This window comes from Balaenoptera ricei, chromosome 2 (genome assembly GCF_028023285.1).
Source record: "Balaenoptera ricei isolate mBalRic1 chromosome 2, mBalRic1.hap2, whole genome shotgun sequence".
Classification (NCBI taxonomy): domain Eukaryota; kingdom Metazoa; phylum Chordata; class Mammalia; order Artiodactyla; family Balaenopteridae; genus Balaenoptera; species Balaenoptera ricei.
In genome coordinates this window covers 82,031,618-82,059,486 of record NC_082640.1, presented here as the reverse complement: position 1 = coordinate 82,059,486, position 27,869 = coordinate 82,031,618, and the positions used below count along the sequence as shown (strand labels likewise).

General features: G+C 36.1%; 1 protein-coding gene across 8 annotated transcripts in view; it reads right to left on the bottom strand.

Annotated features, from left to right (window-relative positions):
* WDR72 (WD repeat domain 72) overlaps positions 1–27,869 on the bottom strand; it is a 204,083-nt gene that overhangs the window by 150,503 nt on the left and 25,711 nt on the right. For 6 of the 8 annotated variants that reach the window (XM_059913263.1, XM_059913268.1, XM_059913264.1 and 3 more), the window contains 10 exons: positions 27,666–27,744; positions 26,371–26,545; positions 25,630–25,706; positions 24,473–24,592; positions 23,326–23,471; positions 22,849–22,945; positions 16,629–16,770; positions 15,755–16,000; positions 13,904–14,124; positions 11,210–11,405 (listed from right to left, as the gene is read on the bottom strand). In XM_059913263.1, coding sequence (XP_059769246.1) covers positions 11,210–11,405; positions 13,904–14,124; positions 15,755–16,000; positions 16,629–16,770; positions 22,849–22,945; positions 23,326–23,471; positions 24,473–24,592; positions 25,630–25,706; positions 26,371–26,545; positions 27,666–27,744 — 1,499 coding nt within the window. The remainder of the gene's footprint in view (positions 1–11,209; positions 11,406–13,903; positions 14,125–15,754; positions 16,001–16,628; positions 16,771–22,848; positions 22,946–23,325; positions 23,472–24,472; positions 24,593–25,629; positions 25,707–26,370; positions 26,546–27,665; positions 27,745–27,869) is intronic. The other 2 variants (XM_059913266.1, XM_059913262.1) reach the window with 2 other exon arrangements.

Sequence of the window (27,869 nt, the reverse complement as noted above, 5' to 3'; positions counted from 1 at the left end):
TCATTGTGGTTTTGATTTGCATTTTCCCTGATGAATAGCAATGTTGAGCATCTTTTCATGTGCTTATTGGCCATTTGCACGTCCTCTTTGGAAAAATGTTTATTTTTTAATCAGGTTGTTTTTTTGATGTTGAGTTGTATGAGCTGTTTGTATATGTTGGACGTTAACCCCCTTTTCAGTCATATAATTTGCAAATATTTTTTCCCATTCAGTATGCTGTCTTTTTGTTTTGTTGATGGTTTCCTTTGCTGTAAAAGCTTTTAAGTTTAATTAGGTTCCATTTGTTTATTTTTGCTTTTATTTCCTTTGCTTTAGGAGACAGATCCAAAAAATATTTTTATGAATTATGTCAAAGAGAGTTCTGCCTATGTTTTCTTCTAGCATTTTATGGTTTCCAGTCTTACATTTAGGTCATTAATCCATTTTGAGTTTATTTTTGTATATGATGCTAGAGAATTTCCTAATTTCATTCTTTTACATGTAGCTGTCCAGTTTCCCCAGTGCCACTTATCGAAGAGACTCTTTTCTCCACTGTATATTCTTGCCTCCTTGTCATAGATTAATTGACCATAAATGTGTGGGTTTATCTCTGGGCTTCCTATCCGGTTCCATTGATCTATATTTCTGTTTTTTGTGCTAATACCATACTGTTTTGATTACTGTAGCTTTGTAGTATAGTCTGAAGTCAGGGAGCATGATTCCTCCAGCTCTGTTCTTTCTCAAGATTGTTTTGGCTACTTGGGATCTTTTGTGTTTCCATACAAATTTTAAGATTATTTGTTCTAGTTCTGTCAAAAATGCCATTGGTGTTTTGATAGGGATTGCACTGAATCTGTAGATTGTCTTGGGTAGTATGGCCATTTTAACAATATCAATTCTTCCAATCCAAAAATGAGGTATATCTTCCCATCTGTTTGTGTCACCTTTAATTTCTTTCATCAGTGTCTTATCGTTTTCCAAGTACAGGTCTTTTACCTCCCTAGGTAGGTTTATTCCTAGGTATCTTATTCTTTTTGATGTGATGGTAAGTGGGATTGTTTCCTTAATTTCTCTTTCTGGCAGTTCATTGTTAGTGTATAGAATGCAACAGATTTCTGTACATTAATTTTGAATCCTGCAACTTTACTGAATTCATTGATGAGCTCTAGTAGTTTTCTGGTGGCATTAGGATTTTATATGTATAGTATCATGTCACCTGCAAATAGTGACAATTTTATGTCTTCCTTTCCAATTAGGATTCCTTTTATTTCTTTTTCTTCTCTGATTGTTATGGTTAGGACTTCCAATACTATGCTGAATAAAAGTGGTGAGAGTGGACATCCTTGCCTTGCTCCTGATCTTAGAGGGAATTCTTTCAGCTTTTCACTGTTGAGTATGATGTTAGCTGTGAGTTTGTCATATATGGCCTTTATTATGTTGAGGTATGTTCCCTCTATGCCAACTTTCTGGAGAGTTTTTATCATAAGTAGGTGTTGAATTTTGTCAAAAGCTTTTTCTCCATCTATTGAGATGATCATATGGTTTTTAGTCTTTTATTTGTTAATGTGGTATATCAAATTGATTGATTTGTAGATATTGAAAAATCCTTGCATCCCTGGGATAAATCCCACTTGATCATGGTGTATGATCCTTTTAATGTATCGTTGGATTGGCTTTGCTAACATTTTGTTGAGGATTTTTGCATCTATGTTCATCAGTAATACATAATTTTCCTTTTTTGAGATATCTTTGTCTGGTTTTGGTATCAGGGTGATGCTGGCCTCATAGAATGAGTTTGGGGGTGTTCCTTCCTCTGCAATTTTTTGGAATATTTTCAGAAGGATAGGTGTTAACAATTCTTTAAATGTTTGGTAGAATTCACCTATGAAGCTGGTCCTGGACTTTTGTTTGGTGGTATTTTTTAAATTACTGATTAAATTTCATTACTTGTAATTGGTCTGTTCAAATTTTCCATTTCTTCTTGGTTCAGTCCTGGGAGATTGTACCTTTCTAAGAATTTGTCCATTTCTTCTAGGTTGTCCATTTTATTGGCATACAGTTTTTCTTAGTAGTCTCTTATAATCTTTTGTATTTCTGTGGTGTTGGTTGTAACTTCTCCTTTTTAATTTCTGATTTTATTGATTTTGGCCCTTTCTCTTTTTTCTTAATGATTCTTGCAAAACGTTTATCAATTTTGTTTATCTTTTCAGGGAATCAGCTTTTAGTTTCATTCATCTTTTCTTTTTTTTTAGTCTCTATTTTATTTATTTCTGCTCTGATCTCTATGATTTCTTTCCTTCTACTAACTTTGAGTTTTGTTTGTTCTTTCTCTACTTCCTTTAGGTGTAAGTTTAAGTTGTTTATTTGAGATTTTTCTTGTTTCCTGAGGTAAGCTTGTATGGCTATACTACCCTCTTACAACTGCTTTTGCTGCATCTTATAGGTTTTGGATCAACATGTTTTCATTTTCGTTTGTCTCTAGGTATTTTTTACTTCCTCTCTGATTTCTTCAGTGATTTATTGGTTGTTTAGTAGCATATTATTTACAAAAGCTAAATATTTTTAAAATTTTTAATTAAATTCAACAAATATTTGTTAATTTCTTCCCATGTGTTAGGTGTTATGCTGGCTTCTGGGAATAGAACAGTGAACATGGCAGACACAGTTCTTGCCCTTATGGTGTTTTAGGCTACTGAAGTATGAAATTTTAAGTATGAAATTATAAGTACATTGTGCTATGGGAACAAGTAACAAAACTCTCCACTACACTAACTTGCCCTCATCCCTGCCTTCAGCTAAGAGCTTAGAATACTTGTCAGTACATTTGGGCACTTTAGCATAATTCATATACCACATTCTTATATGTTGCCCTATATTTTTTCAAATTGTTTCAAAGGGATAAACTTTCCATGATTTTATTGGAAGGCCATATGTGATAATTCTAGTGTACCTCAGAGTGGTATGCCTTTCATCAGAATAAGAAATAACTGTTGAGCTCAACTAGAGTGGGGACAGGAGGTAAAGAGGGAGAAACAGTGAAACTTTCAGTATAAACTGGTATGGTAATATATGAAGGACTTATATAAGTAATAGTTAATGTTTATTCAGTGCTAACTGCCATTAAGAGATGGTGAGTCTTTGAGGAGTTAAAAGTTGACTGGGGATAATAAAGATTGGAAAGAGTAGAACAAGATTCAAACCCAGCAGTACGAATCTCAGGGCTCATGGTCATAACCCCTCTGGATGCTAATTTCTACGCAAGACATTGAACTTTGACAACTGTGCAACTATTCAGTAGCTAAACTGCAGACAAAGCTCATATGCACAAGTACGTACATAAACACTTGCATGCCCGTGCACACAATACTACGTGAATCAAAATCTCAAATTATAGTGTAGCTGTGATAACTAGGACCAAGGACAAAAAAATAAAGATTCAAAAAATAGGCAGTAAAACTAAAAATACACGTTGAGCAATAACATCAGTAATTATTATAATAAAGAAGAAAAGGTGATATAGGAAAAAAGCCTACCCTGTGCTTTAATGCATCCTATTTTTCTTTTCTAAAAACAATCATCCCAAGAGAGTTCCATCTATAATCTACCACAACAAAATAACTTGGCTTTGAGAAAATGACACACTGGAGAGACTACTGCCTGTCAGATGCTGCATACCCAAAACCTACCTTTAAAACGCATATAATGAAAGTCATACTCGGTTTGTGCTGACAAGGCAGTCGACACAGCATAACTTTACCCCTATATCTACAAAGGGGTGACCTTGATGAGAAAACCAAGCAAATCTGCCCCTCAGAATGGTATAGTTGGTAACTAGTGGAATTTTAAATTTTTATTTTATACACTATATACTAAATATACTATTGGGTTGGCCAAAGTGTTCATTCAGGTTTTTCTGTTACACCTTACGGAAAAATCAGAACTAACTTTTTGGCCAACCCAACATATACTGCAAAATAAGAAAACCAACTAAAATTTGTGGACTGGAAAATTACTCCTCCAAGTAGTGACCTTGTGTGATATTTTGGCGTGGCAAAGTAGGAATTTAGACACATGATTCTATTCTCTTAGGGAAAATATGACTACATATATCTGGGAAACTGTGCCTTGCATATATCTATATAGACCTCACCCTAAACAATTAAAGCAAACTCAGATCTACAGTAGATTAAACACTGGATGTTTTCTAAAAATATGGCCTATAAACTATTAGTTGACAAACCTCATCTTATCTCTCTTAGTAGTTTTAGTTTTTAAATTTTCTTTTTTTCTTGTACTTTGAAACCACGGAAGAACAAATGCTTCATTTACATGGCATCATAGTAGATTGAATAATTTTATAGCTAACTGCTACTAATTTCACTAAGAAAAAGAAATTAAGAGAGAGGAAATTTAAACACCTGTGGTGAAAATAACTCCAAAATGTATTATCTTCTTCCTTACTTCCTTAATTTCATATTCATAGGCTTTGTTCCAATGGTCTGTTTATAAGATGGTTGTTTTAAAACTCAGAATGTGTTTTCCCACAGAAACCATGTCATAACCAGAGGCTGGATCCTCAGGCCACACTGCAGCAGTAAAGCTTCCTGCCCAAGGTCACACAGCTCACATTACCTGAGCAGACACAAGAAGACATGAACAAAAATAGATTCACATGGACTCTCAGTTCTACCCACTCGTTGGCCTTGAACTCCAGGCCCCAAGTCGCTTCTGAGATTTTCTTAGGTCTAGAATCCTCCTTGTATATAATACCTTTAAATATTCTTCCTGAAGCTAGTGCTGGGAAGGAGAAGGCCCAGCTCCCCAGCAGGAGCCACAGGAAGGCGACTGGCAGCTGCCCATAACCTGTGCAAGCATATCTAAGAGCTTCCTGAACAAGGGAAACAATCTCAGCATTTTCTTTTTCTGGGTGACCGTCTTCCCCTGAGTACAGGAAAGACTGCCCTGAGCAGTGACACATAGTTTTGCCTATCCTCCCTTCCCGTCAGCTGTTGCTTCTGCTACCAGAGTGCCTGCCACTAACAGTCTCCCCACTTGCAATTTGCTGTATCTAATCTGTCATCTGAGAAATCCGATGACTAGGGCTGTTAGAACTCCATGTAAATTGAGAGCCAGGTGCCGAGAGATAGCCAGAGACCCTCTCCTTCAGGGGAGCAATGGGGGGGGGGGGGGGTCCTGGTAGCCATTTCTTTTCTTCTCAGAGCTTTTCTTATGTAATTCCCTGCTTGACAGTCTCAAAAAGCTGACCTCCATCTGCAGAAGGTGCTCCTGTTGTACGGTACAGTGAAGAACACACCAGAACGAAAGAGAGACACACGTTCCAGTGCAAGTGCCCAACACTCAGCCTGGGGACCTTCGGATTCAAAAAATCTCTGTGCTCCATTTCCTCCTTTGCAAAATGGGTATAACCATAGAGAGTCAGTGAAGTATAATGAATTAAAATTACAAACTGCTTTAGAATGAGGTGTCAAAATAGTGATCTTTAAAAAGAATGACCATCAGGCTTCCCTGGTGGCGCAGTGGTTAAGAATCCGCCTGCCGGGCTTCCCTGGTGGCGCAGTGGTTGAGAATCTGCCTGCCAATGCAGGGGACATGGGTTCGAGCCCTGGTCTGGGAAGATCCCACATGCCGCGGAGCAACTAGGCCCGTGAGCCACAATTACTGAGCCTGCGCGTCTGGATCCTGTGCTCCGCAACAAGAGAGGCCACGATAGTGAGAGGCCCGCGCACCGCGATGAAGAGTGGCCCCCACTTGCCGCAACTAGAGAAAGCCCTCGCACAGAAATGAAGGCCCAACGCAGCCATAAAATAAAAAATAAATAAATAAATAATTTTTAAAAAAATTAAAAAGAAACAGGTAAAGCAAAGCTCTCAAAAGAGTGCAAAAAAAAAAAAAAAAAAAAGAATCCACCTGCCAATGCAGGGGACACAGGTTCAATCCCTGGTCCGGGAAGATGCCACATGCCACGGAGCAACTAAGCCCATGCACCACAACTACTAAGCCTGTGCTCTAGAGCCCACAAGCCACACCTACTGAGCCCACATGCCACAACTACTGAAGCCCACGTGCCTAGAGCCCATGCTCCACAACAAAGAGAAGCCACTGCAATGAGAAGCCCGCACACCTCAACGAAGAGTATCCCCCGCTTGCCACAACTAGAGAAAGCCCGCGTGCAGCAACGAAGACCCAACACAGCCAAAAATAAAATAAATAAAATAAATAAAGAGAAAAAAAAACTACCATCATTCTTAGGGGTCTATAAACTACTGCTGCAAGGCAAATCCAGCCTGTTGTCTGCTTTTGTAAATAAAGTTTTATTGGAACAAAGCCTCACCCACTCCTTTATGTATTGTCAATGTCTTCTGTGCTACATACAAGGGCAGAGTTCAGTAGCTGCAATAGAGATCATATGGACCACAAAGCCGAAAATATTTACTCTCCAACCCTTTACAGAAAAAGTTTTTTTGACCTATCTTATCAATAAATGTTTTATTTTCAAGCAAATAAGGCTTCATTTTTCCCACAAAAAAATTCAGTTGTTTAATATAGCATATTTCACAACACAGGCCATAAGCTTAACAGAAGACCTTCAATAATAATAACATTTATATTTAATAACACACAAGAAATTCATTACACAAGTTTTCTGCTATGTAAATCCATTGCTGTGAACAGAAAAGTCCTCAGAATTAATTTAAATTCAATTCTTAAAAGAAAAATGAACTCACAGCAGAGATTTATTTCTGGTATGTATTTTAGGGGAAAAAATCAGTATTACATTATCCCTATTGTGTCTCATAGCAATGAGGGTGACAAAACTGCCCAGAGTTGTCAGTGTCAAATATACTGTGGGAGCTCAAATATTAATCAAAATGACATCTCCAATTTTTTCCCTTCCTAATCAGGCCTAAACATCATGGGACATCTGGTAAATCAATAAGCAAAACTAGATGCCCTCATCACTCCCAACCTGGCAGCACTGCACTTTTAGCCAGAAGACAAGGGCCCCCACTGCTGCATAAATACTCCTCTGCTTTGATTGTTTGCTTCTCCCATGAGATGAGCATTCCCACCTATGATCCCAAACTTTACCCTGGTACATATCTGGCTATGCCACCTGTCACTGAAAAGATACACCTCAGACAATTTCAAGATAAGATAGGCATGGGGGTACGTGGCTCTAGAATATGCTTATGCATTCTACCAAAGAGAATAAATAAATGAATAAATACATCTCATGAATAAAGTGAGAATAGGTTGTTGTAAAGTGTTTGTGAAAAACTAAAGTCTCATATCCCGTCCTCCACACCTGGAGGAAGGTGGCACAGGGTCTGACCTATACCCCACCCCCCAACCTTCTGCCAAGGTGGGCTTTTGGTGCAGTTGAGAATTAATTACCTTTGGCTTTAATCCCCTTCCCCCTGCCTTTTATTTCTAGGTCTCTTGCCCCCAAATCCTTATCCCGCTGACACCTCCTATTTCTCTCTCTAGGAGCTCTGGAATTGCTCTAGTGCTGAAAGATCTGATAAATGCCTGAGTGTCAGTTTATTCTCCTCCATGTATTTAGAGGAGGCAGAGAGCTGGAAAAATGGAGCAGAGAATAGGTCTGTTCAGACATGGAACCAAGTTTGAACCTTTTAGCAAAGCTAAAAGGAAAAAAAGAAGAAAAATTGGCTGGCGTAGAAAATACACAGACTTCTACACAAGGAAGTGAGGTATGCGCCTGTGAATTCCAGAAACCCTAAGGGAGACTTGGAAGAGAAAGCTAAGGGTCTATCTACAGTTGGGCAGCTACATTCTAAGAGCCACTGCAACCAGCCAATGGTAAGATGAACTCATTTGTACTCAGTCTACTGAAGTCCAAGAAAACTTGGGTTGGTTCATTTATTCATGTGCCAGGCATGTCAGTGAACAAGCATATTCTATACCCTCATAGACCTCTTTTCAGCCTAATTGTTTTGGTCTTAGCTGGCATTTTTTCTCCTAACTTTATGAAACTATAAATGGAAAGTCTTCCTGATCCTGGATTTTCCCACCTTTACAGAAAAAGGATAAAATAGATATCAAATACAGCAAACATAATGGAAGTATCTTAGCCAGATGAAATACAGCTTGAGAAAGAAAAAGTAGTTCATTAAATTTTAAACAAAATTGGAATTGCTGAGGTTAAAGGCAACTCAAAACAAAGTCTGTGTCCAATACCAGACACAGACTAAAAGGAACAACACAGACTTATTCAAAAGGAATGTGTGTGGTAAGGAGTTCAGTTGTCAGCCATCTCCAGAGTGTCGTGGGGCTCAAATGAGATTATCAAGGGGAGGATGCTTTGAAAATGTGAAGAGGCACATCACACATGTGAAGGCAATGATACAATTATTGGTAACATTTTCACCAATTATAAGCTTAAGTTGAGTTATGGTTGTTTATAAACTATTACTGTAGATCACCAAGAGATAAAACAGCCTCATAGTTTCATTTGAAATAAATATCCTATAAGTTAACTGGGCACTAAACATGTGCATATCATTTTATATGGCCATTTTAAAACAAGCTTTTTTTTAATAGGAAACAATATGCATAACCAACTATCGGAGATTCCTGAGTTAAAGTATGGTGTGTCCATAATGGCCAATATGTCAATTATTGTCCATTTGACAACCCACTCCATCCTTCCAATACCCTTCTGTGTCCTGTTCTGTGCCCCTGGCTGATGCCTAGAACTGAATGTCCTTCTGACTTCCAGTTGGATTAAACTAATGAAGACAGTGACTGCAGAAGGAGAGAGAAGAGAATTTCTTCCAACTCTCTCTTTGTCTCAGTATTGCATTTCTGGTGGAAGCTGTTTCTCTTCCATGATCCCAAGGAGTATCCACTCCTCTTTGGCTTCAGCTTAACTGGGTTCCAGTACCACTATTTTCTTGTCTTTCACTTCAGCCCTAGAGGTGGTAAGAGCTTCCTGATACTGCTACTGTCTGGGTGATGGCCTCACTATCCACTCCTTGTCTGTTCCTTAATCCCTATCCACACCCCTATAAAGAGTCCTTTCCTTAAAGTCTCTTCATCTAACCCACCTGGGTTGACTTCAATTTCTGGCCAGGACTGTGACTGAAATATAATATAGACATCTATTTATCGACATAGAAAAATGTCTGACAGAAAGTAGATCAAAATATAAATAGCAGCTATCTTTAGGCAGTGGGATAGGATTATTTGGGTTTTTTTTTATGTTTCTCTGTATTTTTCAACTGTTCTACATTTGATTATATATCTTGGGAGCATAAAAAGAAATAATACAATTAAAATACGATGTGGGAATAAATATGGTTTCAAGAAGTACTAGTGGTTTGGCTTCCCTTCTTTACTGCCCACGCCATCAAGAACAGATAAATTAAAAATTGCATAGCCTGAAAGGTGTCCTGGTGGGGCAACGGAACCATAAACACTTATGAGAGCCCAGATTTTTTAATTCTTGCTAGACTCCAGTTTCTAGGAAAAAATATGTTTGATTAACAAGTATTTACAATTTCACAATTAAAAACAATGCAGTTGCACTATATTTAAAATGGATAACCAACAGGGATGTATTGTGTAGCACAGGGAACTCTGCTCAATATTCTGTAACAATCCAATTGGGAAAAGAATTTGAAAAAGAATAGATACATGTATATGTATAACTGAATCACTTTGTTGTACACCTGAAACTAACACAATGTTGTTAATCAACTATATGCCAATATAAAATAAAAAGTTAAAATAAATAAATAAATACATGCTATCATAACCATTAAAAAAAATGCAGTTGCACACATTTATAAGTGTATGTGTTTTACAGATTCATATTTCACTAGCACAAATCAAGATTTTGCTGCATTTTTAAATAATATTAATAATAGTTAACTCTTACTAAAGACTTGGCATCTACAGGCTCTGTTTACAAGAATTGTAGGTATTTGTTAATTTAATCCTAATAGGAAGACAAGTATTATTACTCCTATTTCATAGGTGAGTAAATTGACATGCAGTGAAGCCAAGTTATTTGTCCAAGATCATACAGTTTTTGCTTGCAGGTCCTGGAGGAAAGTCCAGGCATTAGAACCTATTTGATCCATTATACTCAACCATCACTCAGGTTGATAGATTACCTAAGAATTCTAAACTCTCCTAATCTTGTGAATATGTGCAGAGAACAACGGGGAGGGGGGTCTTATATTGGTTCACCACTTACTAGTGTGTAACCTAGCACACTTACAAATCAGAGCAACAAATTCCTCATGCATGCAATGGGGTATAATACCTCTTCTACCTACCCTAGAAGTTGTGATAATCTAATGGAAAATGAGCATGAAAGCCCATCAAAGCTGTAAAGCAAAGCACAAATATAAGGTGGTATTATCTTGCATCCTCCGTGTACCATCGTCATTAATACATGAAAGTCAAATGTAAAGAAAATAGCAATTATTTTGGTGAAGTATGGCTCTAAACTATAATATTATAAACTATCCAGTCTGTTCATAACACCCAGCATAAACCCACCACTGATTAATCAATACAAATCATGCAATGATTTCAGTAAAATGTACTCTCCAGGGCACTCCCTTGACTCACATTCATTAATTACCTCGCTTTATTTGATTTGTTCCCAGCATTGGCCTAAAATGTGTTACTCTCAATCTTAAGTTATATAGTAAAACTTTTTTAAAAACTTAAAAGTTCAAACTATACATTCTCTATGCTCTGACATCAAAAGTTCAATGGAACCACTCAGTTTTCAGTTTCCCTGACTCAACATTTTAGAGTTTTGTAATTAATTATATTCCATTATTACTGATCAACAATTAGCTCAAAATGTTGCTGAGATGGTAAGTATGCTGAAGAAAGCAGAATTCAATGACTGAGACTAGTAGTAGGACACTAAATTTCTCTCTTGTTAATAATTAAAGTGGATAACTTATGTTTTTATTTATAGCTTCCAGAAATATCCGGCTCGTTCCTGCGCACTGCTCTGTCAGCTAATCGTAAGTGGGTTAGGATCTGACTTGGGCCGTTGTGTTTATTTTCCATACACACCTTCAAACAAAGCCATTAAATGCAGCCCAACCAAAGGTAAAAGCAAGTGAGGGCATCACCGTGTCTTTTCTGGAACTCTCCACCCAGCCAAATGCTTTGATGCATAAAGATATAAAGGATGAAAAGGGGTAAAATTTCAATTTACCTGTCTCAATTTCCCAGATGTAAACAGAGTCATCTGCACATCCAACAATTAGAAAGTTCTCGACGGGATGCCATTTTATCATCCTCACAGGGAAAATGTGCTTTCGGGCGCTCAGGAGGCACCTCCTCTCCTCAAGGTGAAGGAGAGCCACGGAATGGTCACTGCACACACAGCAAATTACCTGATGACTTCGTAGCTATGAAAAAAAAATGGCATTCTTTGTAAGCTAATAGTCAAATGCTTTCTTTAAAATTAAATCAGATTTTCCTCCCTAGTAATGTAAGTTTTTGTTAAAATCCCATTTACAAGATGACAGTTCTCCTTTCTCTAGCACCTCTCCACATAACACTGCACAGGGGAGCTTTACAAACCAAGTAGATTTTAAATACAAAGACCTATTAGGAAGGTCAAAAGACACAAGTAAAGAGGAGAATTCCAGGCCAGATCTACTTATAAGATAAATGAAGGACTTGATCATCACTCAGCAGATTCAGGCAGTGAGGCAGACATCGGAAATAATGCAGAATAAAATAAACCCCAGAACTAATTTGTTGCCACAAAAAGAAGCTATTTGTAGACACAAGCTTAGGCCCAAGGGTATCATGAGCTGATATCTTCCACTTAGAGCCTCAAAATGTGATTTGGTGCTGTTCCCAGAACTATACAGATTCTAATCCAAACAGGAAACTCAGTGTAGACACAGTCTAAAAGAGGTAAGCATTAGATAGTTCCAACTGAATGTACAGCTTCAAAGACACGGGGACCAAAAATAGTCTCACAGGACAAAGATTCTTAAGATACTTTCAAGAACGTCAGCATGTGGTTACCTTCAGCATAGTTTAGGACAAAGACTATTCTTGCTGGGTGCTGCTGAGGCTCATCTAGGAGAGGTTTACAGGGCAGCTTTGTGCCTCACCACGAGGGCCATGCATTGATCAGCCCATCAGTGGGTATGGCTGGGGTGTGGTGAGAAGGGGCAGTGGGTAGTTCCTCTGCTACTTTTTTCTTTTCTAACCATTTTGCTTTGTCGATGCTCCTACTTTCACTAAGGCACCTAGCCAGACTTTCGTCTGCTATGTTAAAAGCATCAGCTAGGGTTCCTGAAGAATCTCCCAGTGCCCATCACTGACCTCTCTCTGTGGGGCATTGGGGGACTTGTTATTTTTCCTAATACTTTTAAAGGAGACTACAGAAATTCTGAGCAGGGGGGTGGGAATCACAAAATGGCAGGTGTGATATATGGGGAGCCTGGACTTGTAGAATGGGGCACGGATGGCATTGCCCCCCAACTATTACCTCTTGGAGAACCTGCCTGACCCCCAGTTTCTAGAACAGACAGCCCAGTGTACTTCAGGAAACTCACACACACCTACAGCACAAGAAAACACACATAACACGTGAACACAGATCCTATGGCCAGGAGTAGACATATACTAGAGACCCACACTTGGCCAATCAGATTCTCTTTTCTAGGCGTTTGAAATTGTAAAGCTAAAAGAAGTCATAGGAAGAGGCAAGAGAATGGAGCAGTCACAGAAAAGCAGACCATTTGGGGGCAGTGGATTCAAAGAGTAACCTTGGTTTCTGAATTTAAGTTCCACTGTAGGCGCTTGCTCTAGTGCTTTGTCTTGGATGCCTAGGGATTGCCCCTTGTGCCCTTTCAATAAACTCCCTTTTTATCTGACTTTGAATGTGTCCTGATCCTTGGAGTCAAATCATCTATGACTGAGGCAGAAGTAAGAGGGGTCAGGAGTGGAACTGACTTGGACTACGGTCCTGGGGCCGAGAGAAAAAAATTTTTTTTTTTGAAAAAGGGAGAACTTCAGGAATAAAAGATGTATCCCAAATCACCACATAGGTTTTTTATTTTTTTCGGGGGGAGGGGTCGCTTAACTTTGTTTTACTGTTTTGGTTAATCATTTCTGTTCCTGAAATACTGCTTTCATTTTTTCTTACTACAAAAATACAGTACAAGTTTCCTCTGATGTTACTTTGGAACTGATTTTTCATAACATTACTATGGAGAAATAATTTTTACAAGTCAATCAACTAACTTATAAACTCAGAAAACTCAAAATTTGGCTGTTCATATTTTATCAAAGATACCAGTTTTATGAAAGCTGAATTTAAGCTGACATTGCATGAGAAAATTATACCTGAAAGTATTTCCTTTGCTCAGCACAAGGTAGATGCTCGTAAATTTGTTAAAGCTCATCATTTGTTAAATAAATGAAAGAGTAAACAAAAATCTATTTAAGAAAAAGAAAGTGTAACTATCATTATTATTATTAAATTGTTGAAGGCAAAAGTTAATTTTAATTTACAGTTCCTACGTATTTATTTTTCCATTGAGTGTCCATTACTTTTATTTAAAAAGAAAATTCCATTAAAAATTAAGATGTAGAACTAGGAAAAAAAAGACAACAAACGTATAAGTACTTAAAGAGAATTAACTGACTTTTGTAATTGATGAGACCTTTGCTTTAGAACCAAATTATCTCTATAAGCTGTAAAAATAATAAAATGCATAAAACATAAGAAAGGAATTCATAAAAATCACCCAGTTGTATTATGTTTTTTTTTTCTTTTCTGTGGAAATATGGGTTATTTTTCCTTATGTTTTTTAAACATTCTGAAATGTTATATGTATAACTTAAATTTATGTGTTATGTTTCACTCTTTATCTTAACTTACTTTGAAATTCTCTGGTGACATCAAAAGACTCGTTACTAAACCAGCTTGCAAAAAGAATTTATGCAAAATTTCTTCAGTAAAGATATCCCACAAGATGACCCATGAGTCCTGGTCCCCAGATACCAGCCAACTTTGGTCTAATTTTGAAGAGAGACCATGTGGATAAAGCAAGGAAGTAACACTGTGGTGATGGCCTTTGAGAACTTTCTGAGGAAGGGCACCTGGAAAACAACCAAACACCAAATAATAAAAAAGAGTTATTTTTGTTCAAGAAATAGTCCTGAGATTTTCTTTTATAAATTTTTAATATAAGGAAACTACATATAATTAAAGGTAGGCAGTTGACTAAGAAAATTAATGAACAACCCTTGGATTCTCTCAAAAAGCAAGTGCCTCATTATAAGCCAGGTCATGCTTTTGATGGAGCACTAAATCTGGTTGTTCAAAGTCTATTAATTCTTTAAGGATGTTAGCAAGTTACCAATTCCAGTGCCATGAAATAGCAAACTCTGTTCTAAAAGAGTAAACAATTTATACATTGTGTCTCTACAAAATATTAATTAATATTAATTCAGATGCTAAAAATCAAATGTAGGTTTCTGCTTGTTTTCAGGATAAGATAAATCAGCCTAGATAAAATATGCTAAGGTCTTAAGCTTTTTTACTAACTTTTAACAGCAGCCATTGAGATGTAAAGTGGTATATTACCTCTCCTCGCTTTATTGCTACTCACTCCTCTATTTCAGCCAATCACTGAATCGCTGAAAAGTTAGAACATTTAGTAAGTAGCCAAAGTAAGCTGAGAACAGCAATAGGCAATGTAACAAGTTTTGTTTTTTTTTTTTTTAATTGATATTTGGTCTGTCAGGACCTTGTAGTCTAATAGGGTCCATACAATGAAAAGTGGTATACAAATTTACCTACACAGCCCCAAATCTCAATCACCTCCTATATTTCTTTGCTTTACATAAGACAACTTACTGCATAATGGTCTTTATTTAAGAGATTTTTGCTGTTGCAATGCACAAAGATATATAAGAACACATATACATTTCATTACCAAAAAAATTAAAAATTAAAACAGGAAGGTACCATTTTCTCCTGATTGGCAAATATTAAAAAATTGAATAGCACAGTAAGTTGACTAAGGCTGGGGGGAAAAGGCATTCTCATACATCTGTGTTAGTGGACACACATGTATATTGATATACTTTGGAGAACATTTTAAGATATATTTTCAAAATTAAAAATACACATAAAGGTTGCTCTAGTAATTCTACTCCGGAAAATTAATACTATACATATACCTACATATATGTGCAAAGATAGTTAATTCTGCGTTGTCTATAGTAGCCAAAGATGAGAAAAAACTTGAATACCCATCATAGGAGATTTTTAAAATTAGAATTCAATCATTATTAATCATTTAAAATGAAGTCATAAAGAATGTGCTCCAAAATATTTTATTAAGATTTAAGGACATTTTAGTAAAGTGTGTAGAATGTGGTTCTATTTTTATAATATAATTAAAAGAATGTATACTGCTCTTTTGTTATATGCTTATATATGCATAGGAAATTTCAAAAAGTGTATAAAGAAACTTACTAGTACTTGACTTTGGTGATCTTCTTGGAAGATCAAAGAAGGAGAGAAATGTATTTCTCATTGTATAACCTTCTGTTTGACTTAAAAAAAAACCTATATGTGGGTTTTACTTTAACATTAAAACATGCACAAATTTATTAGCAAATGCCTGCAATTTTCTTAAGCTTCAGAAATCTTCTTAGTATAGCTTATTAAAGTTGAAGCTTAGGTAAATTAAATAAATAGGGTCAAATAAAATTCAATGACCTTTTAGTAAAGAACCACCTTCTAGAAGTCCTGCTTTGGCAGCATTCAAAGCCTGTGTAATGAAAATTGTCCCATCTTCACAGCCACATATTAGTTTATCAAGACTTGGAACATACTCTGATGAAGTGACAACCGCAATTCCATTCTCATCTCTAAACTCAAAGAAGTAGTCAATAATACTTTGTGACATGGTATGATGCTTATCAAAATTATCTTGAAGGGTCCAGGTGGTAGTTATTGGTATCTCTAAAAGGAAAACACACAAAAAGGGAAAATTTGGTTTATAAATTCATCATAGATATAGAAAATATTATCAAGGCACCATACCTTGGGGAACATAGAGAATCTTTTGCCATCCTAACAGTATGCTATAGGCAGAAAAGTTCTTCTGCCATCCATTGCTTTCACTCCAAATGCTATTTTATTGATTCTTTCTCCCTCAAGGAGCCTCGGAAGAATAGATGTGTATTAGTGCATTCATTTTAGACTTAAGTCAACTGAAAAGAACGGAGAAACTCTTTCGAATAGAGAAATTGGTTGAAAAGGGGTATAGGATATGTACATGACGAATTCAAAAATATGAATATGGTCTATCAGTCTATCCTATATTCATATCGCCAACATTCATTTCAAGTCAATAAAACATCATTCATGTTAAGTTGATGTTAATTTGAATTATACTTGTTGCATTGTTGTATAAGATCTATAAGCATCATGTTTATACCTACTTTTATGTTAGCATCTAATGCATAGTGGTACATGAGAACTTTTTCTTGTTTATTGACTCATATTATTCAACTTAAAAGAAAAAACACTGAGTTAATTATAAAGTAGTTCTCAGAATACATGTGATTAGAAATAGAAATTGTCTTACCTTTAGGAGAACCATCAAACTTGGATACAGGAACATCAGGGATGTGCCACAAAGTAATTCTTCCTGAGACCTCTCCAGAGAAAAGTACCTTATAAAAAGGCTCTTTCCTTTCATTCATGTAGCCCATAACAAAGGGAAGGCTCTGGTCCAAATAAAAAAGTTAGCATTTATGTAGAAAAAATCTCTTTAAAAATAATCTATATATATAATGGCAGCCACTGTTTTTAAATGAAGGAACAAGACTTCATAGATGAACTAAATTATTTCCATTTATTTGCCACTGTTTAAAATATTTCAAGTAAATTAAGTGAAATAGTCCTCTTACTCAAAACAAAAAAGTTTTTATGAAATAAGAAGCAAAGTCATCAGCTAGATTTCAGAGAGTTAATAAGAATGGCTAACATTTATTGAACATGTTCAGTGTATGTATTACATATACTGTTAGGGTTGTTGCATGTATTCAGTTAAGTAGTCCTCACAATAATCCTGTGAAGTTGGTATTATCGTTGTCTTCATTTTACAGATGAATAATCTGAGAGGGAAGAGGTTAATTTATCTAAGGTGATATAGATGGCAGTGGGCTTTTTAGTCCAGTAATTCTGACTCAAGAGCCCACGTCTTGATGACAGTGCTCTACTGTCCACTGAGGAGGTCTGATGTCTTTATGATCCCTTCAGTTCCAATTGTCAGTTAAAATAGCAACAACTAATATTTGTGTGGTAATTTTGTGGTATTATTATGCTTTCTACTTTCCTTTGACCATTTTTCAGATTTAACATACTTGATTTCAAACTTCCCAAAAGGACACAAAGAAAAATGAATTCATAACTTATATAGATAGATATATACTAGTAAAAATAAATGCATAAGTTATAATTAACATAAATATATTTATATATATAAAGATATAGTTTTGTTGAGGCACAGTATGAATATTGGGTACCAGAGCTCTTAAAGATACACTTTCTCTAGTGAATGGGTCCAGAATCTCCCTAGTACCTCAGTGCAGTGTAGAGGTTCTTTGGGCAGACCTGTATATAGAGATTACACACAAGGGATCAAAATGATTAAGTGATTAGAAAAACAAAAACAAAACCTCTTTTGATGTACAAATAAAAGGCACCCTGAAAAGAAAGCCAACTGCTGGTGCTAGAATTAAAGAAGTCTAAGGAAGTGATAGTTTCTAGTCAGAAAACACATGTTTGAAGGTCCAGACTTAGTTATTTTAGTGGAAAAATTCTATAATGTATCTCTAGAGAATATTAAGGGCCCAAATATTGCTACATTTAATCCTTACAACAAAACTACATAGTAAATAAACATTATTATTATTTCTGTTATAGAGAGAAGGAAACTAAGACGAGAGGAGAAGAAGAAACTAATTCAAGACCAAGATATGTAATCCTCTATAGTCCCAAGAAATGAGAGCATTGAAGAAAAACAGTTCCAGTGAAGTGAGTTCTCTGAATAATTTTTTTTTTAAAGATTCAGAAGGCACTTTGGGGTCTTATACTTCTCAAGGCCACCATTTTTGTAGGTGTTAGAAATGGTACAATAAAACTTGGTTAGATTGGCTTCTCAAACTCTCTCAACCTTTGGGAACCTTAAAATTGAGTAGCCCAACTCTCTCATGATTTTGATATGAGAATGACGCTCCAGAGAGGCTGGGTGGTTACTGAAGTTGGTCGCAGCACATCTCCTCCCTCCCAGCAAAATGTGCTGCCCCTACAGCCAATGCTCCCCAGACGCTGTTACTCCCTCAATTCTGTACTACCATTCCTCACTTGCTCACACCCACTCCTTGACACCTCAATCCTCCTCCTTTCCAGTAGTTTCCTCTCTAGTTCACATGAAAACTCCCTCAAAGCCCCTTATCATGTGATTCTGATTTTTCGTCACAGTACCCAGTACCCATCACAAGAAGTACCCATCTTCCAAGAGGTATTAAAATAGTCATTAACAGTGAATTAAGTTTCATTAGGTCCCATTTGTTTATTTTTGTTTTTATTTCCATTTCTCTAGGGCGTGGGTCAAAAAGGATCTTGCTGTGATTTATGTCAAAGAGTGTTCTGCCTATGTTTTCCTCTAAGAGTTTTATAGTGTCTGGTCTTACATTTAAGTCTTTAATCCATTTTAGGTTTATTTTTGTGTATGGTGTTAGGGAGTGTTCCAATTTTACTCTTTTACATGTAGCTGTCCAGTTTTCCCAGCACCACTTATTGAAGAGACTGTCTTTTCTCCACTGTATATTCTTGCCTCCTTTATCAAAGATAAGGTGACCATATGTGCGTGGGTTTATCTCTGGGCTTTCTATCCTGTTCCATTGATCTATATTTCTGTTTTTGTGCCAGTACCATGCTGTCTTGATTACTGTAACTTTGTAGTACAGTCTGAAGTCAGGGAGCCTGATTCCTCCAGCTCTGTTTTTCTTTCTCAAGACCTAATGAAACTTAAAAGCTTTTGCACAGCAAAGGAAACCATCAACAAGATGAAAAGACAACCCTCAGAATGGGAGAGAATATTTGCAAATGAAGAAACTGACAAAGGATTAATCTCCAAAATATATAAGCAGCACATACAGCTCAATATCAAAAAAAACAAAAAACCCAATCCAAAAATGGGCAGAAGACCTACACAGACATTTCTCCAAAGAAGATATACAGATGGCCAACAAACACATGAAAGGATACTCAACATCACTAATCATTAAAGAAATGCAAATCAAAACTACAATGAGGTATCACCTCACACCAGTCAGAATGGCCATCATCAAAAAATCTACAAACAATAAATGCTGGAGGAGGTGTGGAGAAAAGGGAACCCTCTTGCTCCGTTGGTGGGAATGTAAATTGGTACAGCAACTATGGAGAACAGTATGGAGTTTCCTTAAAAAACTAAAAATAGAACTACCATATGACCCAGCAATCCTACTACTGGGCAAATACCCTGAGAAAACTGTAATTCAAAAAGACACATGCACCCCAATGTTCATAGCACTAGTTACAATAGCCAGGACATGAAAGCAACCTCAGCATCCATTGACAGATGAATGGATAAAGAAGATGTGGCACATATATACAATGGAATATTACTCATCCATAAAAAGAAACGAAATTGAGTTATTTATAGTGAGGTGGATGGACCTAGAGTCTGTCATACAGAGTGAAGTAAGTCAGAAAGAGAAAAATACCGTATGCTAACACATATATAAGAAATCTAAACCAAAAAAAAAAAAAAAAATGGTTCTGATGAACCTAGGGGCAGGACAGGAATAAAGACACAGACGTAGAGAATGGACTTGAGGACACAGGGAGGGGGAAGGATAAGCTGGGACGAAGTGAGAGAGTAGCATTGACATATATACACTACCAAATGTAAAATAGATAGTTAGTGGGAGACAGCTGCATAGCACAGGGAGATCAGCTTGGTGCTTTGTGACCACCTAGAGGGGTGGGATAGGGAGGGTGGGAGGGAGATGCAAGAGGGAGGGGATATGGGGATATACGTATACATATAGCTGATTCACTTTGTTATACAGCAGAAACTAACACAACATTGTAAAGCAATTATACTCTAATAAAGATGTTAAAAAAAAAAGACTCTAAAAAAAGAAAACAAAACAGTGAATTATCTTGTGCTAACTGCCTGGATTCAAATCCTGGTTTTAGCACATACTAACTCTATTAAAAGAGCCAATTACTTGATTTAGGCAATTTACTTAACCTCTCTATATCTCATTTTCTCTAACTGTGAAAGAAGGCTAATAAATAAAAGCACCTACTATATGGGATTACTGTCAGGATTAATGAGTTGATAAAGGTAAGGTGCTTAGTATGGTGCCAGGCATTTGGAACATACTCAATAAGCAGTAACGATTCTTATTATCCATTCTCAAAACAAATGAGAAATTCACTCCAAAGTCCATTCCTAGACTCTGGGGCCAAACTGCCTAGGTTCAAATCCTGGGAATTAACCTTCCTGAACATCAGTTTCAAAATGGGGTCATGGTGGAAACTCATGTAAATAAGGCAGTGCGTATGTTTAACAATAATAAGGACTGAAAAAAAAAAGTTACCCATCATCATCGTCATTGTCGTTACTCTTAGTTCATGCATCCAAATTCCTTATCTGCAATCCTCAGGCTGTTTCTATGCCATCTATTCCCACCTCAACACTGCAATCTTACTCCACAGCTAAGACCCTGGGAAGCCCAGTTCCTCGCCTCAGCAGCCAGGACCCCTACCACAAGTTTCAATGATCATCAGCCATGACTTCAAGCTAGGGAGACTTTCCTAAAGCTGTTGGAATGAAGGAGGAGCCCCCATTTTTGCTACTACAACTCCATCAGCAGGTAAGTTCCTAGCATCACATGAGAACATGTTACTGTCACACACCGGGATTTAATTCTATGGCATCACTCCAAAAAACATGTTTACAGAGCATGCTTCTCTAAGGTCATTGTATCTATCAAACTCACCTCCCTACGCCATGAAAATGCTTTCATTACCTTGTAACTGCACGAAACAATAAGAAGTCTTATATTTAGTGAATATTGGTGATGTTTTGAATAGGGAGAACAACGTCTGAATTTAGTTTCTTGGCCGGATAAAGGGCAAGCAAAGGTCTACAGATGAGTTGACCAGCTTCTTCTTGTTTCAGATTATTCTATTCATTTTCACTGGTTTCCAAGTACTTCCCACTTTTAAGATACAGAAACAACTGTGGTTGTCTAAACAAGAATTATACATCGACAGAAGACTCACAAATCTATGCTTTCACCTTTTGAGACACAAAGCAAGGTGGCTTCCCATAAGATTAGTATTTTTTTAAGTTAATTTGTAATCGCTGTTCTTTTTCCTCATAGTTATGTATAGCGTTGATATTTGCAGTAGACTAGAAGATCCTAAAGGATATTTCTTATATCTAGCTTTTAGGGCAAACTGTGCTTTGTAAAAATGCATTTGGGAGCTAAAAAGGAAAAAAAGGGAAAGTCCTTTAAAAAATAACTTAAAATGCCTTTCTGAGTAAGCCACAAGAAAGCTTTTGTGATCAACAGTGAAACAAGGCTCTATTGCAACCCACGAATGACTTTAGAAATAGTGTTCCACACCATAACTCTAAAGTTTGCCTATGCCCTAGTGGCACTTGAAGTTCCAATTTTTGGCTGACAGTCTTAATCAAGTTTTTGCAACAAAACCTCACAGATATGTTAAAGAGATGATACTGAACCATATGATTTGCAGCAGCTATGCTGCCTAATTAAGCAAACCATCACTGTAAAAAGTAACATGCTTCGTTGTTTGACACATCAATAATTCAAAACTCCTCCATTCTCCATGAAATACCTTTCTGGATAATTAACTGATGACTAAGTCCAATAGGTAAAAAAAAAAAAACCACTTTCATTGACACTAAAGTAAACTAACTGCTTAAATTTTCAGGCTTCATAGAGTGTCAAAGATATAACTCAGTCAAGTGAAAACCCACAATTACATCCTCAACTCTCTGCCAGGAATCATAATTATATTTGTTTTAACAAGAACATTTATTCAGAAGAATAGCTAAATGCATGTGAAAATGATCTCAATATACAACTTCCTTAAGAATAAAAAAAAGCAGGATATAAGCCATTTGATAAAGTTTAAAAATTGAAGTAGATACATCAAAATGTTAATAACTTTGTATCAAACTACCTATTAGAAAGGTCAGTGGAAAAAATGTGTATGTATATATATATATGGTGGGGGAGAGAGAGAAGAGAGAAAGAGAGAATGAGAGAGGGAGAGGAAATAAATACGGCGAATGTTGACAATTGGTGAATCTAGGTAAAGGGTATATGACTGGTCATTGTACTATTCTTACAACCTTTCAAATATTTGAACATTTTCCAATTAAAATAAGTAAATACGAAAAATAAAAATATTCATAGTGAATATTTATGGCGGTAAAATTAGAAATTTTAATTCTCCCTTTTTTATCATTTATAATTATTCCATAATAAATATGTATTGTTTAGTTAAGCAGACTTAAAAAATAGCTTTTCTAAAGGCCAAGTTTTCTTCAGTAGCCATTAACAATTAGATTTAATTTTCTCGTTAACAACTTGATGTGATTCTTCAATTCAATTTTTTCAAGCCAGACTCTGTTACAGACAAAGCAACACTTATCTGAGAAGTGGAGTGAAACCAGCTTTGAGGCAGTCATTCTTTTCTTGCATTACCTTATTTTCCTGCACAGAAGTAGAGCACAGTAAATGAGGATAAATGGTCTCTTTAAGCACTCTTCCATCAGCAGGGTATATGCTTTTTGAAAGCCCACTGCATAGTGAAAAATAAAAAGCAAAGTTTAGAACTTTGGGGTTCTTTATTCGTGTTTTCCCCTCCCACTTTCAAAAGCCGGATGGTACCATTCAAGTTTCTAAACTCTAGTTAGAAATTGTTGGGTTAATAATTACAAGTGACTTTTTGAAAACCCAGCACCAGCTGTACAAGTTATACATGGTTAATCTCATTCCTTCGTCCCCTGCTGTTTTATACAAAGGCTGAAGCCTACCAAGCCCAGAGTAAATCTTCTAGTGCCAAAGTTGTTTTGTTCTGGTTTTTGATCATGGGCAGCTTGTGGGGATTTTTCCATAATAAACCTCCCAAAGTTCATTTTCTACCTGAATGTTTTGTGTGCCGCTCCCATCTGAGCCCACCTGTTCAGCAGCTGATAGATATAACTGTGACCATCTTCTGTCCAGATGATGATTCTGTGAGCAGCAAGCACCTCTCCACCAGCAAAGAACCGCCCGCTCCCGCTAACTTCAGTCCAAAGAAGAGAAAAATCACAATAATCGTAAACCTAAAACACAGAAGGAATGATGCCCATTAACAGAAGCTTCCAATCTAATCTACCAAGGAGAAAGATAAATTATGCTTATCAAGACTATTTAGATAACAGTGTTAATGCAACAACATATTAATTATTAATATGAAGTATTAAGTATCATAACAGGCCACACTATACTCATGGACCAAGATAATATTTCACTAGTACTTATTTTTTCACATTTATCCTAGGTAGGTTTCAGTGGACAAACTATCTGACAGTATCATTCCAGAATGTGCCCATTAAGCACAGAGACCAAAAATCCCAAATTTTCTATGCAATTTTATTCTTTCCATATGGAGAGTCATACCTGAACATTTGAAAAATTTATTACACACAAAAGAAGTTGATACAGTAGAAATTCTAAAGTACATGTTGAACCATCTACTTTACATTTTAGTTCAAAAATATATTATAAGCCTTTAAGTAAGACAATATAGTTTTGTTAACTGAGCCAAGTATATGAAATATCAGAGAAAAAAAGGATGCTATCAAATGATAGTAACTTAGCTTTCCTTTCTTCTTGGAGATGTCAGTGAATATATTCACAAGAAAAGAATGTATATAGTCCCTAAAAACAAATGTAGTGACAAAGCAGAAAAAGAAAAAAAGTATAAAAATAAGACCAATGTATGTAGGTAAAAAGTATTAGTTTTCTTTTTAACTATAAAGTGCAGGCATCAACTCTTTAAAATAATCTGAGACAAATGCTCACTATTATAATAGTTTGTTATTAATAAAATTAGGGTATACTTTATATATACAATATCCTGGGAAGCAAAATTACCCAGTGTAGTGAGAGGAAAACTGATAAAAGTCAGTCATAAAAGACAAGTAATTTCCTGCTGCGGTAATAATATTATAAAAAGTTTGTATCATATTTAAAACATATTCTTACAATTGTTGCACTGAACAAGATAAAAATCAAATTACATTTGTGTATCACTGGTACTTATTATGTTATTTTATAATACCTTCCAACATTTAGAAAATACCACCAGTAGAAGTCTCTCTGTATACGTGCAAAATCGTATTGTCCGGCAGTTCAGGGAATTAAGAAATTTGGATTCCTTTTCATAAACATCTTGCTTTTCCTTCAAAAGGAATAAAAACATTTTAGTACTAGTTCTAGTTAATTTATATAAAACTGTATGAGAAGACTCCTCCCCTCTAAGCCTGAAGTAGATCACACTGTTACTATAAAAAAGCACCCAATTTTCCTTTTGAGTTTTCTGAACTAAGGAAGTTACTTTGCAAAAGAAACCATGAAAAGGAAACCCACTTGAATTCAAGAATTCATTATATACAATCATTCAACAAACATTCTGTCAGGAAATTTGCTGCAGGATACTGAGAATATAAAGATATGAACAAGTTACTGACTTTCAGATATGGCAGAAAGATAAAATAAAAAAAAGTAAAATAATCTTTTAAAAAACCCTTGCAGTATCTTAATTGCTAAAATAGAAAAACAAACAAAATGTTTTGAAAAGACAGAAGCGTAGCCAGCACAGAACACCTGGAATACTATGTTCTCAATAAGTTTCTGATAACGCTGGGTGTGTGTTTTTTGGGCTCAGTATGCCAACACAATTCCCAGGTTTTCCCAACCAAGAAATTCTGAAGGATAGTCCAGAGTATGGGGCAGTTGAAACAGTTCTGTCAACCACACAAATTCTATGACTGTTTTTTTGTCCATCACTTCGACTTGTAGCCTGATGCCAGGCAGCAGGTGAACATACTGGACTCCCAGTGTATGTTACCCCCATTGCCACAGCTCACAAAGAGCCAGAAGAAATGGGGTCTTCTGCTGTAAGGGACAGGGAAATATTCCACGATGGATTTTTTAAATTAAAATATAATCAATGTTTGTGTGTGTGTGCGCGCGCGCATGTGCGTGTAGATAAAAACATTTGTATACATAGAGAGAAAAGGTTGGAAAGATACCATGCAATTGTTACCAATGCTCACTACTTGGAACAGAGATAAGGAAAAAGTACATGGACGTAAAACTTATATACTTATACATTATTTGGACTTTTAACAATGAGAATGTAACACTCTTATAATTTAAAAAATGTCAATACATATGCTTGAAATTGGAGAATAAAGGATAGTTACACAAGCCAACCTGAATGCTGTTGATAGATGAAGAGAGATCCCATACTTTGAGCTCACCAGCTACTGACACTACCAAGAGAGAATCTTCTGTAAAAACAACAAAGGTCATATATAAGCTGACCACTGTTATAACTGTGGTTGCTCTAAAGATCATTTCATAGTCATTTAAGGATTATGCAGGGCATGTAGGTAGAAAATACTCAGCTGGTTTTTTTAATTAAAAAAGTAAACATTTTAGATCACATTCTAAATTTGTTTTGCAATTTCAAAGTGACTCCCATGTAAAAGGAGAGCACCACTAAAAGGAGAACCACATTGCAAACCATCACGCTGGCAATACTAATTACACCGTCCTATTTCAGAAATAAGTAAGGAGCCAGCCTTCCCTCATTACAGGAACTGAATTCTCTTCATCACTACATCCAGAAGATACAGCAGGGCAAATCCAAGACTCCTGTTAATCCACAACAAACGCCTGCTTGTCACTCTTAAAATGTATCAAAGCAGAACTGGGTCATGGAAACACAGTGTCTCCTCTTTCCACTTCCTTATGACCTCTTGCTGACTTTCCAGTGATTTGAACCACTGGGATGGATGTTCTCAGTTTTTCTTGATCTGGCTTAGAGAGCTATCCCTACCAGTAGGTAAACATAAAGAAGCATTCTGAACTCTTGCCCAGTAATTTAACAAATAATTCAAAGGTGATATTTTTATACGCAATCCCTAGTGTTAGATAATACCTAACTCTTACCTTGAATTCTCATGGAGTGAACAATGCACATGCAGTTGATCCAATCCGGAGACTGAGATGATATGAAAGTGTGAATAATAACCAAACTTTTGGCATCAATTATAAGAACATCTTGATATTCTCCACAACACAGAAGCCAGCCTTCTCCTATCATCCGGAATGAGCAGTGGTAATACTATGCAAATTGAATTCAAAGCAAAAGTTTAATTATCACTAGCAATTAACGTAATTTTGGCTGCGGTGAAGACTTCTCTGGCTTTTAATTTTATCATCTATTCAACTAAGGTATTAGGCTAAATAACAACTAAAATTTCTTTTAGTTCAATTATTCTACACTTCTGAAGTGTTAATTTTGCCGTTTATCTGACTTGCATTTCGTCATTTTTCTGGAGAAGGGGGCTGTTTTGGGAAGAACTAATCTTATTCCAAGTCATGGAAAGCTCACAATTATATTAATTCTGGAATGCTATGTAGAACTAAACAACAAAAGCCAGGCTTCTTACCCTAGCAACACTGCTACATCTTAAGAAGAAATAAAAGTGTTTGAAAAGCATTTGAGGAATTTTTGTGCCAAATGAATTTTCAGAATGGCTTTTATGAAAGTTTGAGTAATATAATCTACCCTTGACAAGCTCTCTCGCTATTCAGGTTTTGATCCCAGAAAGGAGTTCATGAATGTTTCAATGCAAGTCATCAATGCTAAAAGCAATGCACACAATATAAAAAGCAGTGTCAGTACCATGGACTCATACCTTACATATGCTTGGAGTCCACATACCAAAAGCCAGAATCTCTTTTAAATATTGGGAAGTTATGATAAAGATTAAGGCTGTGCCTCTTGCTCTGTTTTCATAAATAAGAAATTCAGAACCTATCCATCCAAAAAAGGTTTAAACTGGAAGCAAAAAAAAAACAAAAAACAAAAAACGTTTTTGCTTTATAAAACTGTATGTCAATAAAATGGAATCGTTTCACGTGTGTGTCACTGTGTGCATGTGTTTTGTGAGTGTAACTAAGGAAAAATAAGGAAATTGTTTTTCAAATTTGTCTATGTTAGAAAGATACAGAAATAAGAGAAAGAATAAGGAAAAAAATTGGTTGAATAGTTACTTTGGGGAAGGAAAAATGCCAAAAATAACAGATGATAACTGACAGTATTCTATTCTAATGACAAAAAAAAAAAAAAATTCAAGAAAATAATCCCTCTAAAGACATGTCTTTAAATGTGTGCTTAGCAAATGCTCTGAAGGAGCTGTAGAATCTGGAGATGTTCTCAAGGAAGTGAACATACTTACACAGATTGCAGTGTGCCTGTAAGGAAGTGTGGCCTTCTCCACGCACTGTCCATTGGTGACATTCCAAACACACATCTCCCTAGCAGAGATAACTTTGTATTATTCTCTGTCATTTCCACTCAATTGGCTGGAATAATTTTTGTGCCACCAAGTTTTTCTTTAGTGCTGCACTTAAATGCAGGCTGATCGTTTATGTGGCTTTTT